The 14,837-nt window shown below is 37.7% G+C and overlaps 1 protein-coding gene across 6 annotated transcripts in view; it reads right to left on the reverse strand.

The window, feature by feature from the left end:
* Acaca (acetyl-CoA carboxylase alpha) overlaps positions 1-14,837 on the reverse strand; it is a 282,227-nt gene that overhangs the window by 86,375 nt on the left and 181,015 nt on the right. For all 6 annotated transcript variants that reach the window (XM_026780511.1, XM_026780510.1, XM_026780514.1 and 3 more), the window contains 3 exons: positions 11,611-11,814; positions 6,753-6,908; positions 4,844-4,990 (listed from right to left, as the gene is read on the reverse strand). In XM_026780511.1, coding sequence (XP_026636312.1) covers positions 4,844-4,990; positions 6,753-6,908; positions 11,611-11,814 — 507 coding nt within the window. The remainder of the gene's footprint in view (positions 1-4,843; positions 4,991-6,752; positions 6,909-11,610; positions 11,815-14,837) is intronic.

The following is a 14,837-nucleotide window of genomic DNA, read 5'->3' on the forward strand; positions in this document are numbered from 1 at the left end:
ATTAATTCTTATGCCATGCTAGGATGGGAGTCTATCGTTATCACCCCTGATTGGGGCACCTTGCTATTATAACTATCCTAAACAGTGTTTCCTCATCTCAGTAGTCCACAATGACAAGGGTGATGGGAAGGAATTATAAAAGCCCATGTTCTAGAAACTTGATCTCCATCTGCAATAAAATTTCTGTAAGAGTAGCTTCTTTATCACATTGTCACCATTATAGATTCCTGATCAAGTTCAATAACTATTAAAAAATAATAAAATGCTAATGGACTTATTTCAGAACAAGTAAGAATATAACCACATAAAAGCCCAGTTTTTCGTTTGTTCTAGCAGGCAAAGTTAAGTTATTCTCTGTTGAATCTATTATAACCTTTGGCTTGCTCTTAGCCTGAGCTTTTTAATAACTAGGTTTAGTACAAAAAGAAGCTGTGCTGGATTGCAAAGTGTTACTCAAAATGTTCCCACCTGCAATTATAACTTCCACCAAATGATCAAAATAGGTTAGCAAATAGGCAGAAAAATGAAAACAATTCCTCCAAAACAGAGAAGTAGTAAAGCAGACTGGATGGATAGTTGTGTTTCTTCTGTAGCTCTGAAGCACACATTCATCTAGCTATGTATTTACATACAGTGCTCATCACTGCAGCACCAGAGCAGCTAGAAAGGAAATCAGTTTAGTCTCTGTTGCAATCATATTTCCCTCAATTTTCATCTTTACTTGAAACTATTAAGAAAATCCCAGGCAACTCATCTTTGGAGCTATTTGCAAGTAATGAAGTTCTCAGATTTGGTCCACATCATTCTTATTCCCACTCTAAATTCATATTAAATGCAATACCATTCAAACCTGACAATGAAAAAAGTGTCCTATACTTCTCACCAGGAATTAGGTAGCATTTCCTCACTTACATCTTTTTTGATGGGGAAGAGACACTACAGGAAGAAGAAAGTAAGCTAACACAGAGCCAGAAAAGCTCTCTCATGGTTTAAGCACAGGTACAATGTTGAGAATGCAGGTCACATCTCTGCTGAAATAGCCAATATCTTCCTCAAATGGCAAACAAGTTACCTAAAACTAAATGGAACTGAATCAGCCCAAGTCCTGGTGCTATCACCATTTTACCCATTTGCCATCCTAGTAAAAAAAGTAAGGGAAGAAGGCAACAAGGTAACCAGTGGTCTGATAGGTGCACATTTTCTGCCTCTAGCTGTAAGGAGAAACACCTCAATTCATGGAAAAACTACATAGGAATCTCATGTTTTATCCCCATTCCTAATATCCGTGTGCTAGCTTTTAAAGCCAGAAACTCCAATACTTCAAGGTAATTCAGTATCACCTACAATGATGACCTGGTAGCGCTGTCACTCTGGAGAGCACCACATTATGATGATTTAGTGTCTATGTAGCATCAAGGCATTTACATTGAGTCTTGGCTCTCAGAACATTAACAGGTCAAATTTTTATTCTTTTCTAAATAAAGCTATATCTCAAGGCTCTGTTCTGATGCCCATTCTCTTTGGCAAAGGACAGATTTGCTCCAAATCCTATCAGCAAGAGCTCACTAGTTTCTTCTCCTACCATTCTTCAGGTAATATGCAGAGTACCGGGCTCATAACAAACTTCTTGCTTTCGAAAAAGAAAATTAAACTGCAGTAGTATAAAGCCAATGTGCCCTGACAAAACTGGGTTCAGTGCAGTGAAATATATCCTACTGACAGCTGTCCCTCAGAGTTGAAAGCTGAAACTCAATCCTTAGACTGGCAAGTCTCTCAATGTACACACTCCACTGTATGTCCAAGCTATTGGAAACAGAGCTTGATTCTAATACCTTAACCTCATTCCTGTCTTGCAGTATCCTATAATCTAGCTAAGATCACTGACCTCACCAGACATCCTGGGCATCAGTTATTGACTGCTCACAAAAGAACATCAGGCTCACTCTTCCTGAACTCTTAGGCTCAGAAACAGTAAGCTAACATGCAGGCTCAATCCTACTCAATCTTCTGAAGAAAGGGAAAAGAAAACACATAACGTAGAAAGGGAAAGAAAGAATAATGTGAAAAGTGATAAAAAGCAACAGTCATTTTCAAAAATGCTGTTAGCTTTCTGGTTTCACAACTATTAAGGCATTGGGCAAACGAAAACTCGTAGTAACTACTGTAGACTGCCACTCACTGCAGTAGCTATTCCTTTTATACTGAGGTTTGTTAGGTCTTAAAGGGGTTAAAAATAAAACCTTTAATATTTTTGTTCCTGTGTGTGTGTCCGTGTCTCTGTGTGTGTGTGGTCTTTGGGTACAGAGTTCCGTATAATAAGACTATTTGTATTCATACTGGCAGAGTAAACACTACATGTTCATGCCCAGGCAGCTCTGTGCTTGTAATTTCAGCAAGAACAGAGCTCTGTCCCTCTGGGACTTCACTATTCCCCCAGTCTCCATTCACTCAAACATAGAATGAGAACAGAAAGAAAGCAGAAGAAAGATCATGGCAAGAGGTTTCACACAGCATTGCAGCTAGCTTTCACATGGCCAAAGAACAAAACAAAACAAAAAAAAAAACCCCTCGTCTTATGTTTTAATTACATTAGTTAAAACTATTTTACTCTCAGCCTCATGTTCACAAGGCCACTTCCTATTCCTCAACAGCTATTAAACGAATCAAAATTACAGACTAGCACTACAAAGCTTTTTTTTTTCTGCTGAGGGGATTGCAAGCAGAAGCCATACAGTAGGTACAAAGTGCTGCTTCAACTTTATGTGTTGATGAATATGTGTATTCTCTTGGCAACACCTGCCACCTCCACCCCATCATTGTGTCATTTGTTGAAGCACCAGGTTGGACCAACTCCTACAACTCTAAGCCTCTGCATTCGGTTCAGTACTTGTCTCCATCTTAATGCTTCATCATCTACGCCCACAGACTATGTTGTGGTATATAATATAATATATATAAATATATTTGTTGTTGTTTGTTTGTTTTAGAGACAAGGTTTCCCTGTGTATCTCTTGTTGTCCTCCTGAAACTCACACTGTAGACCAGGCTGGCCTCAAACTCACAGATATTCACCTGCCTCTGCCTCCCTGAGTGCTGGGATTAAAGGCATGTGCCACCACTGCCTGGCTAGAACAAATATTTTTGAAAAGAATACTGGATCTGGGCTTGGTGGCACATGCTTTTAATTACAGCAGAGACAACAGAGTTCAAAGCCATAGAACATAGTGAGTTCTAAGACAGCCAGAGCAGGAAATAGAGATCCTATTTCAAACGAAGAACCAAACAAACAAACAAACAAAACAAAAAACAAACAAAAAAATTATTGATTTTTGGTTTTTCAAGACAAGGTTTCTCTGTGTAACCCTGTCTATTCTGGAACTTGCTCTGTAGACCAGACTGGTCTTAAACTCAGAGATCCATCTGTCTCTGTCTCCCAAGTGCTGGGATTAAAGGCATACGCCACTGAAGCCTGGCTCAGATAAAGGTTATTTAAGGAATGAGTTTAGTTAGGGGTTAATAAAAACACCTGAATTTTTAGGTATGCTAATATTTCTATCATTGTATCTTAGCATAATCAAAATCTTAAGGATCTTACTGTATGGAGAAGAATATGAGGGGAAACAGGAGAATATATCTTTATGTCATTATTAATATGGTACTACATAAGAAAAGTTATTAATCCTAGAAAATGCTTTCTGATTTTTATGTTTCTTTGTTTCAAGACAGGAACACATACAGCCCAGGTTAACCTTGAACTTCTAGTTTTCCTGCATCAGCTTCCAAATGTTGGTATGCGACATAACACATGACTAGAAAATGTGTTTATTTTTTGAATTTTTATTATTTTAAGACTAATAATTTATTATAGTTTTCATTTAAAACATTTTTAAATATATTTTGATTATATCCCCTCCCCTAAGCCTTTCTAGATCCTTTCCCCATTCCACCCCATCCAAAATTTTTAATGACTATTCAAATCAGGCAGGTCTGGTGGCATACTTCTCTAATCTCAGCACTTTCAAGGCAGATGCAGGAGGGTCTTTGTGAGTTTACAACTAGTCTGGTATAGATAGTGTGTTCCAGGCCACCCAGGCTTATGTAGTGAGTGAGAGTTCAAAACAAACGAATGAATAAATACATGAGTTTTGTGTTTCTTTTAAAACTGTTGGCTCTCACCAAGGAAGAATTTCTTTTTTTTTACTTATTTATTTATTATGTATACAATATTCTGTCTGTGTGTATGTCTGCAGGCCAGAAGAGGGCACCAGACCTCATTCCAGATGGTTGTGAGCCACCATGTGGTTGCCGGGAATTGAACTCAGGACCTCAGGAAGAGTAGGCAATGCTCTTAACCACTGAGCCATCTCTCCAGCCCCCTAGGAAGAATTTCTTTATCACACTCACAATATCACTAAATCCAATGAATCAAGTGTAAAAAAAGATACCTAAAAATCTCAAAATTCCAAATTAGTACAAGATAATAATCTATTCTCATGTATCTTCAATTATGAATTCACTAATCTTGTTCCACTTAAAATCTGACCTTCATTTCTATTTTGAAGCAAATCTTAGACCTTTGATTTTGTAAAGATATTGTATTAGCATGCATGCCCCCCAGAAAATAACACTCCTTTTCAAAAAGCAAAATTGTAATACCATTATTAGACCTAAAAAAATTCACAGTAATTTCTTGGTTTGGTCCATTTTCTCTCTGAGGAAATTGACCATGAATGCTTTCCTGACTCTGCCACTTGAGTAGCTCCTACTGTGTAATAACAGCTCTCATGAACGACTGGTACTAGTGAACAGAGAGATAGAAAGGGAGAAGGATATAACTACTTGCCTCATTTCCTCCTGGAAGCCTGTTCATATGGACCAACTGGCCTTGATCATCCAACACCAGCTCAGTGTATGTCAGCATGTCAGAAGGTAGAGGGGGTGAGGGAAGGAATGCTTGAGTGGACATAGACTCCCAGAGTTTGATGAGCGACTAATGGAAGAAAGAAGATTGACTTATCAGTGGCATTTCAACATGAATAAAAATCACAGTCAAACTCAGTCACTCTGACTCTGCTTTCTTTTCCAAGAGCTCTAGGGAAAGTATGAGCCTTAGACCAAATGCTTCAACATTGATGCTCAGCAAACACACTTGTGGCCAATTTTACACCATTTTCAGTATGTCAGGTACTTCCCAATACAGTCAAACTACTGAAGGACCTTGAAATAGCACTGGAGCATTAACACATACAATAGCCCTAACACCAATCCAGCAAGAATAAAATAAAAAACTCAAATAAAAGGCATCAGCCAGGTTTGGTGCTCATGTCTCTAATCTCTGTCTCATTACTTGTAGGCTGAGGCAGGTTCATCTCTAAAACAAATCCAAGAAAGTCAGACTTAAGTTTCTACTGCAGGTTAAGGGAAGATCCCTTAACTACTTTTCACAGCAATAGATCCACATATGAGAATTAGTTAAGATGTGGATGACTATTTATAAGTATAGCTCAATTAAATTTCAAATTTGAGAATACAGACATACCCATGCATTTACAAAAACATTCATGATTACTGTTTCCTATTTCTTATGTAAATAAATTAACTTCTTTATGAAGTTCTGTCCACGCTTGTCTTAAACACCTAAAGCCCAAATGACTCACACACACTTATGTGTCCTAGCTGTGTCCCTTGTCCATTACAAGTACTGACACTGAGAATCAGAATCACACACAGTTGTCAGGGTCATGACACCATAAAATTGAGGTAATGAGTGAAGGTCTGTCCTCTGAGATAGGATGGTTTAAGTAAATGGTTACCTAAAAGTAACTTGCTTTTGTGAATACTACAGGAATCACAGACTACTAAATAAGTCCACAGATAAATATTACATTAAGATTCAAATATGAGCCGGGCGATGGTGGCGCACACCTTTAATCCCAGCACTCGGGAGGCAGAGGCAGGCGGATCTCTGTGAGTTCGAGGCCAGCCTGGACTACAGAGCTAGTTCCAGGACAGCTCCAAAGCCACAGAGAAACCCTGTCTCGAAAAACAAAACAAAACAAAACAAAAAAAAAAAGATTCAAATATGATAATATTGATAGTACTGATATTGATAGAGACTTGAGAAGACCTACGACAAAGATATTTTTAAAAGAAATCCCGTATCCTCTGATGCTCTATTCTTTATCTGTTGTATTCTCTGCTTGTGATATATACCCCCCTACTTTTGATGGGAAATCTGCAGTATAGAGAGGGTTCACCATCATAAAAGTCAAGGAATTTTTCATATAGGGGAAGAGTTTCATAATGTCACTTTTTTCATGCTAGGTTTTTAATTAATAATAGTAAATCTACAGAAGAAGTTATACCTACAACTATATACAGTGGTGCTATCTTCTTGTCTGTGCTACCTATAATGACTCTCATCTTGGCCTAAGTTAAGAGATTATCCTGGAAAGTAAGAAAATGAAACCTCATTCCACTCTCTTTACTATTTCTAATTCGAACACGGACTTAATACATGTGTAACTCCTCGCATAGGTCCTTGTAGACATAATGTGGCAAGGGTTTACTTGAGACGTCTCTTCTCACCATTCCTCATGAAGCACCTGAGTTAGAAGACACTAAGTCATTAACGAGACGAAATTAGAATAGCATCAAGATACTTCCAGCCTGTGAGTGCCCTTCTCTAGGAAAAGTTACACATGATGGAAACTTAAAGAAGCCTCAAACTCTCGCCTGTTAGCCACTTTTACCTGTCGAAACATTTCTGGGATATCATATATATACGTTGTTCCTAAGGACTGTGCCTGAAATCTCTTTGACTGAAGAAGGTCTTTGGTCACATATGGAGTATTGATTAACATTCCGTGCAGTGGTCCCTGCTTGTCTCCATATGCCTGAAACATGATCTGTGGGGAAAAAACAGAATGCACAGACAGTTAAGAGATAAATAGAAAATAAAATAGTTGCCTATAGCATTGTTTTCCACAATGTTATTTCTTAAAAAACAGATGGGGGTGGGGAGAAGTGCTTAATGGCGGAGACTTGCCTCATGTCACTGGGTATTTGGTATTGTCCCTTCTCTGCCACTTAACCAACTCTAAAATAGTGATGTGCTATTTATACTAGACTGTTCTTAGTTTGGGATTAGGTGACATCAACAAAAATGTCCAGTGTAAATTTCACATCTCAGAGACAGAGTGATGGCACTTGCCTTCTAAACTGACTTGAATCTCGGATACTAAAAAATGAAGCATGCCAGCTAACTAAACAAAACAGTTCTAGTATTTAAGTCGAGGAGCAGCTATATACTAGAGAAAATCTTGTTCTTGGGCCAGATCAGGTTCTACCACTTGATCATGCATTAGTCCCTAGATTAGAAGGTTCTTTGTAGTATTATTAGCCACATAAAGGATCCAAATACTTTTGTCAGAGTAAGTATATTTCATTCACTCACCTAATTAATTCTTGTTAGTTCATAAGACACAGCCTATGATAAAATCACTATATTTTATTAAATTACATATAAACACACACATGTATGTATGTATGTATGTATGTATTTCTCTCTAGTATACTAACTCTAACTAGTGAATTCCTGCAATTGCTGGATTATCACATAATGAAACCACCACACCAGTTTTTAATCATTTTTTTAACTCAAATATTTCTAGAAGAGTACTTCATACTCCATATATTTAGCTAGTTTTATTTGCTCATGAATATTTATAAGGGATGCCATTATTTCAATTCAATTAATATTTATTGAGTGCTCAGAGGTTGTATAACACTAAACTAGGCACTTTATGTATGAACACATAAAATATAGATTCCCAATACACTGAATACAAATGGAATGAAAAGGTATATATATATTCCCATCTGTTTGGACCTAAAATATAAGCACAAGTGTACCATTAATGAAAAGATCCATGGATTTGATATATATGCATAGAATGGAATTAAATACTAACCTAAACCTGAAGGTCATCCATCTAAGTGACTCCTTAGCATCTGAGCTCAGAGGAATAAGAGTGCTCTGGTGACTTGTCAATTAGGTCTTATTCTGGGCAAACATATCCTAGGCTGTTTAAAGTCCCCAGAGTGGAACCTCCAGTTCTCTTCTAAAAGACCAAGGGGGAAAGTTACCAGGTGGGAGACAACAGCAGCAGTAACACCTTGGGAGTTAAAAGAACTAGTCATATTTAAAAAAAAAAAAAACAGATTTCAGGTGTTTTGGCAAGAGTACAGTATGAGAAAACTGGATTTGGGACAAAGACTGAATCAAAGTAAGAAAAAGAAATAAAAGCAGCAGGTTCAAGACTGTGAGACAACTCAGCCAGTAAACTACCTGCCACCAAGCCTGACAACCTGAGTTTAATGCCATGCCTAGGACTGAACCTGATTCCTGCAAGCTGTTCTGATCTCTCTCTCTCTCTCTCTCTCTCTCACACACACACACACACACACACACACACACACACACACCACACCACACACCTGGTAAAATTAAAAACATCAGTAGTTTTGAACTACTGTATTTCCTGTTAAGAGAGGCAAAGCTGTAAGTACAGGGTTTAAAACTCAATTCTGCAAGCTCTGGGATGAAGTTAGAATAGCCATTTAAAGCAATATAACTATGCAGTAAGGAAAAGGACTGAAGAAAGCTGCATGCGTTTATACATTGTTGCTGGAATTTAAAATGGTAACCATTTAGTGGCTTGTAAGTCTCTTATAATAGTAAAAAATAGTTACTACAAACTAGCAATTATAGACTCCTATGCATTTAATCAGGAAAAATAAAAATTTACCTACATAAAGATTTACAAATAGTAGCTGGCCATAGTGGCACATGCCTTTAACCTCAGCACTTGGAAGGCAGAGACAGGAGGATCTCTTTAAACTTTAAGGCCAGTCTGGTCTACATAGTAAGTTCCAGGACAGCCAGAAGGACATAGTAAAACTATGTCTCAAATAAAACAAAACCAAAAGACAAAGATTTACAAATGAATGCACATTACAGATTTATTCTTAACAACTCAAATTTGGAAATAAAACTTCAGTAATTGAATGGATATAAACATTTTGGTAAATCTAAAAAATGGAATACTACTCAATAATGAAAAAGAGCATACTCATAGTCCTTGCAACATAGATGAACCACCAAAACATTATGTTAAACAAAACAAGTAGGATAAAGAATAGTAAGAATTGTCTGATGTAATTTACATGCAACTAAAGGACACGCAAAACTATATACAGCAACAGAAAGCAGATCTCAGTGGTTGCCTAAGGCTGCAATTGGTGTTCTGTCTTTCACTGAAAAGAAGAGAAACTTTGTGGGGTGACAAGAAATTCTCTATAATGACTCTGATGACAGATATCATGTACAACTGTCAGACTTAAAGCAAATGGAGCAAAAGAAACCATTTTGGTACATGTAAACTATATAAAAATGTAAACTCAATAAAGGTGACTTTAAACTGTTCACTTTACTTTCCTCACTGGAAGTCAATTTATTTAAGTAACAAACTACCCAAACCTTTTCTTCCTACTTAGGACTGCCTGAAATTGTTCATTTCAGCCTATAGGACAAAAACCATACAAGAAACATGAAACTCAAGCAAGTTAACTTTTCTTCTCATTGGCAATAAACAATGTGCTAGGGCAAGAGTTTGGTAGTAATGGACCCTAAATGAAGCCCCAAATGACCATTTACGTTAGCTCCATTTTCTCCTATGATAAACATAGTAATTAAAAGTTGGTAGAGGTCATGTTTTACCAGTTTGAAAACATATACAGGTTTTATTTATACCTCCCATTGAAGGCTGCGGCAGGGCTTCTCATAGAGAACCATCACTGACCTACACAGTGGGCACCCTTAGAGCCCTAAATGTTTTTATTTTATAATGTCTCTTATCATATCATGGAAGCATCAATTACTCATCTATCTTTTCCCATTATAATATACATTTCTTAATGAGGAACTGCTTTGTAGCCATAGTTTCTGACACACTATACGTAGTCAGTAAATATTAAATAAGTAAATGAACAAATGATAAACATGGTTCCATATTATATCGATTTCTAAAGAAAGAGGAAATGAAGTTCAGTAATAAGCACCAAGTAGGCACTGGTGTACAGGAACTGGCTAGAGGCTGCTGTGGTCAGTCCTGCCTCTATCACTGCTTTCAACCTAGCTTCCATGCCACAGGAAGGCTCGGCAACCTCCAGGGCTTTTAAATATGCTGGCCCCTTCAGGTCGAGGGCAGCTTACTCACTCTTACAGATGCCTATTAAGTGTTTATTTTGTGCCAGGCACAATACTAAATCTCTGGTGAAGGCACCTGAGCCTTTAATGCGCCTGTGTCACCACCATCTAGCATCAGGGAAATCTAAGAGCTTTCTAATAAAGAGAAATGGGAAAAAAAGAAGAAGAAACCTGTGAAGAAAAAACATTTATCAGAAACATTAAAATCTCAAGTGGCCTTCTTATTTTACAGAAGAATAGGCATGCCTTGAAGCCATTGTAGAAGTTAATTAAAAGCATCCCTAGCCATGGAAAGTCCTGACTGAAAATGTCCTTAAGGTTGTCCTGAAAAACATCACATGCAACAAAATTATTGAGCACTCTTTCCTGCTCACCCCTGTGCTCTGTGCATGCTGTTCTAACTGCTTTCTTCTTAAAGGAGAGACTTCTTTGGTGATCTAACTGAGAATCAAAAAACAAAATGAAAGGTCACTAAGAAAACTGTCTAAACTAGGATTTTAAAAAATTCATCTCCAAAGCAGAGACAAAAATGTCTTTTCCTGCCTCCATTCCTAGATAAAAACAAGAGCCACATAATTGCTTCCCAGAACCAAATGCATTGAACAGTCTAAAACCCTTGTATTCTGGTACAAGTACACCCTTTATTAGGAGTACATTCTTCAAGTATACACTGAAGCCCTAAAATAACATACTACACCTCTGAAGATGTGTGTATACCACAGAAAATGGTCCAAATGTTTAGAAACTAAGGTGCCAAGCCAATTATAATAGGATGCTCTATTATCATAGAATAAACATGCTTATTCATTTTTCATTTCTGCATTCCCCAAATTTTTCCCTGGAAAATGGGTTATGGCTTCTTACTTTGCTCATGTATAGGCATACAGCACTCTAAACTCAGTGAAAGAAAGTGAGCATGAGTGAATGAAATGTACAAGTATGAAGAAGACACTGCTTGGCCCTGTTCCTGATATGATTCTATGGTGAAATTTCCTCTTTTGAAAGACAGAAGTTGATAAATTCCAGACTGTCCCCTTTCCTCATCTGCCAGTGAAAGACTGCACTAGGAACAGGAAAACAAATCAGATCAGGAAATCTAGATTACTTAGCAAAAGTGCCCCTGGAAACCATAAACATCTAAACTGCATAATTATCTGTGGAGTTGGTTCACCTGGCCTGTTAAAGCATGTCAATATTTGACAAAAGGTTATGGTTTTATAGCATGCGTGATCAAGAGGCACAAAGCTGTTCTCAAAGGTAAAGGACAAACCAATGGGGTTTGGGGGTTATTATGTGTTGGATCAAATAAAACCTTGGAGGAGTCTGTTTGACTACTGTACCTGTGCTGTCCTGGAGTCAGTCACTTCCTTATACAGGCTGATGTCCAAGTAATAGCCAGACTCATTTGTCAGGAAGAGGCGGATAGGAATTGCTTTTCCAGTTGTTGTCAGGCGAATGTTGATTTTCAGTTCTGCCTGGAGGACGCGCAATTTCCACAGCCGACTTCCATAGCGCATTACCATGCTCCGCACAGATTCTTCAATCTGACACAGTTACAATACCAAGTGTAAAACCAAAATACTTTGCAACTAAAACTTGTTCTAAGTTTGCACATCTTTGCTAAAGAATATTGAAAAAAGATGTTGGTTTATGGAGATAGATACCACACTTACAAAGAGAACTCATGTGGTTTATTCTCCCCTTCCTTCTTAGTTTTTATAGTCAATCCGACACAATCCAGAGTCACCTGAAAAGAAGGACCTCAATGGAAGGATTGCCTTGGTTGGACTGTCTTGTTAGATTAAGAAGGGTCAGGACATTGTAGGCAGCACTATTCCTAGGTGGGTGGGTCGAGCTGTATAAAAAGAAAGCTAATTGAGTATGAGCTAGTAGGGAAGCCAATAAGCAGTCTTCCTCTACGGTGTCTACTCTAGGTTCCTACCTTGAGTTCCTGTACTGATTTTCTTCAAATATGAACTGTGATCTGTAAGTAGATCCTGAAATAAATCCTTTCCTTCCCTGCATTGCTTTTGATTGTAGGTGTTTTGTTTGTTTGTTTGTTTGTTTATCATAGCAGCAGAAAGAAACTAGGACACTCCCCAACCTACTATTATTTGGAACAAGTTAGAAGCAATTTCATGCTGGTTCGGTATTTGAGTGGTTTTCTTTGACTCACAACCCCGAAATCTGTACAACACCTTTCCCTTTCCCAATTATATTCATACTCTATATCAAAGATCTGCAATATCTAAAATTAAAAGCCAGGGGATTTAAGAGAAAGCCCCAAATAAGAATAAAATCCCTGGTTAAATAGCTATTAAGTAGCATTTCTATGCATGGTAACTATGTTTCATTGCACTTACAGGACCTTAAATCAACACAGCAATTACCACCATGAGCTTTTTTCTAAAAAATTTTATTAAACTTGATAATGTATGTCTCTTAGTAAATTGCACAAATTAAAGAAAGGCAATTTGTAGGCTGTGCCAGAATGTTCCCTCTAAACACTAGCGATCTCAACTTTGGTCACTGCCAAATCCAACTGGGATTTACGGAGATGAGATATTCCCTCATTTCCCAGAAGCTTTGTATTGAGACAGCTTGGTATTCTTGGTTTTCAGAGTTAGAAAACTTATTTTTACTGGATATCCCTAGATGTGACTTTATAGGTTGGCAAGATGTCTTAGTGGATGAAGGCACTTGTCACCAAGCCTGAGAACTTAAAGATCCTTGGAACCCACATGGTACAAGGGAAGAACCAAGTCTCATCAAGTAAATAAATGTATAAATGGTTTTGCTACCAGCATGCTAAAACAATAACTGTTCCCAATAGGGCTTCAAGTACCCAGAGCATTCTGAAGGGTCTTTCTACAGTGCTGTCTCAGCACTTAGAATGCCTTAAGATTATCTTACATGTCCTAATCATGGTTTTCCCGTAGAATGTATCACCCTGCATGTATTTCATTTCTGTACCACAGAACTTTAACTTAGAATAGGTCTCTATTTTTTAATTTATTTATTATGTGTATAGTGTTCTGGGCACCAGATCTCATTGTGGTTGCTGGGAATTGAACTCAGGACCATCGGAACAGCAGTCAGTTCTTTTAACCTCTGAGCCATCTCTTCAGCCCTAGAATAGGTTTCAAGTAGATAACTTCCCTGTTCCTACATTATGCTTACTAATGAAGATATGTTTATCCATTCCTTTCTTGAGAGGATAAAAGCTAACGATCTGTGTGTATGGGAAACAACAGTGATCTGTGACTAGCAAAGCAGAGTCTGAGTACTCAGAGTAGGGGGTACATAAAGGCTGATGTTTTAAAAATAAAATTACTCATAGAGAAAAAGCCAACTAAAAATACACAGTGTCCTGGCCATGCTGTAAGACTTCTAATTTTTTGGTGCTGAAGTGAAATTTTGCTGTCAGATCATGCAAATTGAGACTCAAAGAACAGGTTTACAAACAGACAGAATTATCCCATCATTAGCTTGGGGTTTAGAAGAGAAAAAAAAAATAGGAAAATTTCTCAGGTCTTGGGCATTAAGTTCAATGGGTAAAATCAGAACTGAGGATACAGTTCAGATGGCAGAGTGATTGGGTAGCATGTAAAAAGCCCTGGATTTGATCCCCAGAACTGTATGATATACTGCATTATAGCCCAGCAGCGAATAACTCAGTACTGCATTACCCAGTACTATATAATCCAGCACTGTATAACCCAGCACTTGGAAGGTTGAGGGAGAAGGATCAGAAACTCAAGATCATTCTTAGCTACACAGGAAGTTTGAGGCTAGTTTGGTGTACATGTGACATGTACATTTTAAAAAAGAAGACAAGTGATGTAGAGAAAGGTAGATATTGATTGACAGTCCTATCCAAATGTACAGCAACCCAGGAGAAAGACAGAAATACCAGTAACAGAGGCACTTGCCCTTATTTCAACTAAGATAAAAGCTAAGTACAGAATCATCTTCTTTTCTTCCCTTAAATTGTACAGAACACAGTTTAGAAAACAGACTCAGGGACAAAAACAGATATATCATGTGAACTTCCTTACAATCAAATTCTCTCACTGTGGAGAACAGGGTTGACAGTGTTGCACCTAAGCAAGGCCATTCATTAGTAGTATTTAATGCATAAAGGCAATAATTTAGCCAAAATGTCCAATATAGCAAAATTAATCAGTTCAGCTAAGGAATCCTGGGATATCATATAAAATAGGACACCACATGGCAAATATTACAAAACCAGTATCAATGGAGAAACTATTTATTTAATTATTTTGTGTACAGTGTTCTGTCTGCATGTATCCCGGCAGGCCAGAGAGGGCACCAGATCTCATTACAGATAGTTGTGAGCCACCATGTGGTTGCTGGGAACTGAACTCAGACCTCTGGAAGAACATCCAGTGCTCTTAACCTCTGAGCCATCTCTCCAGCCCTAAAGAAGAAGTTCTTATTACAGCAAATAAGTGAAACAGCACCTTCCATTTTGAGGAATATTTCTAATGGCTAAGTAAAACAATTTTGGAATTGTCCTATGAAACTCAACCCGTGACTTTAAAAA

This window comes from Microtus ochrogaster, chromosome 7 (genome assembly GCF_000317375.1).
Source record: "Microtus ochrogaster isolate Prairie Vole_2 chromosome 7, MicOch1.0, whole genome shotgun sequence".
Taxonomy (NCBI): domain Eukaryota; kingdom Metazoa; phylum Chordata; class Mammalia; order Rodentia; family Cricetidae; genus Microtus; species Microtus ochrogaster.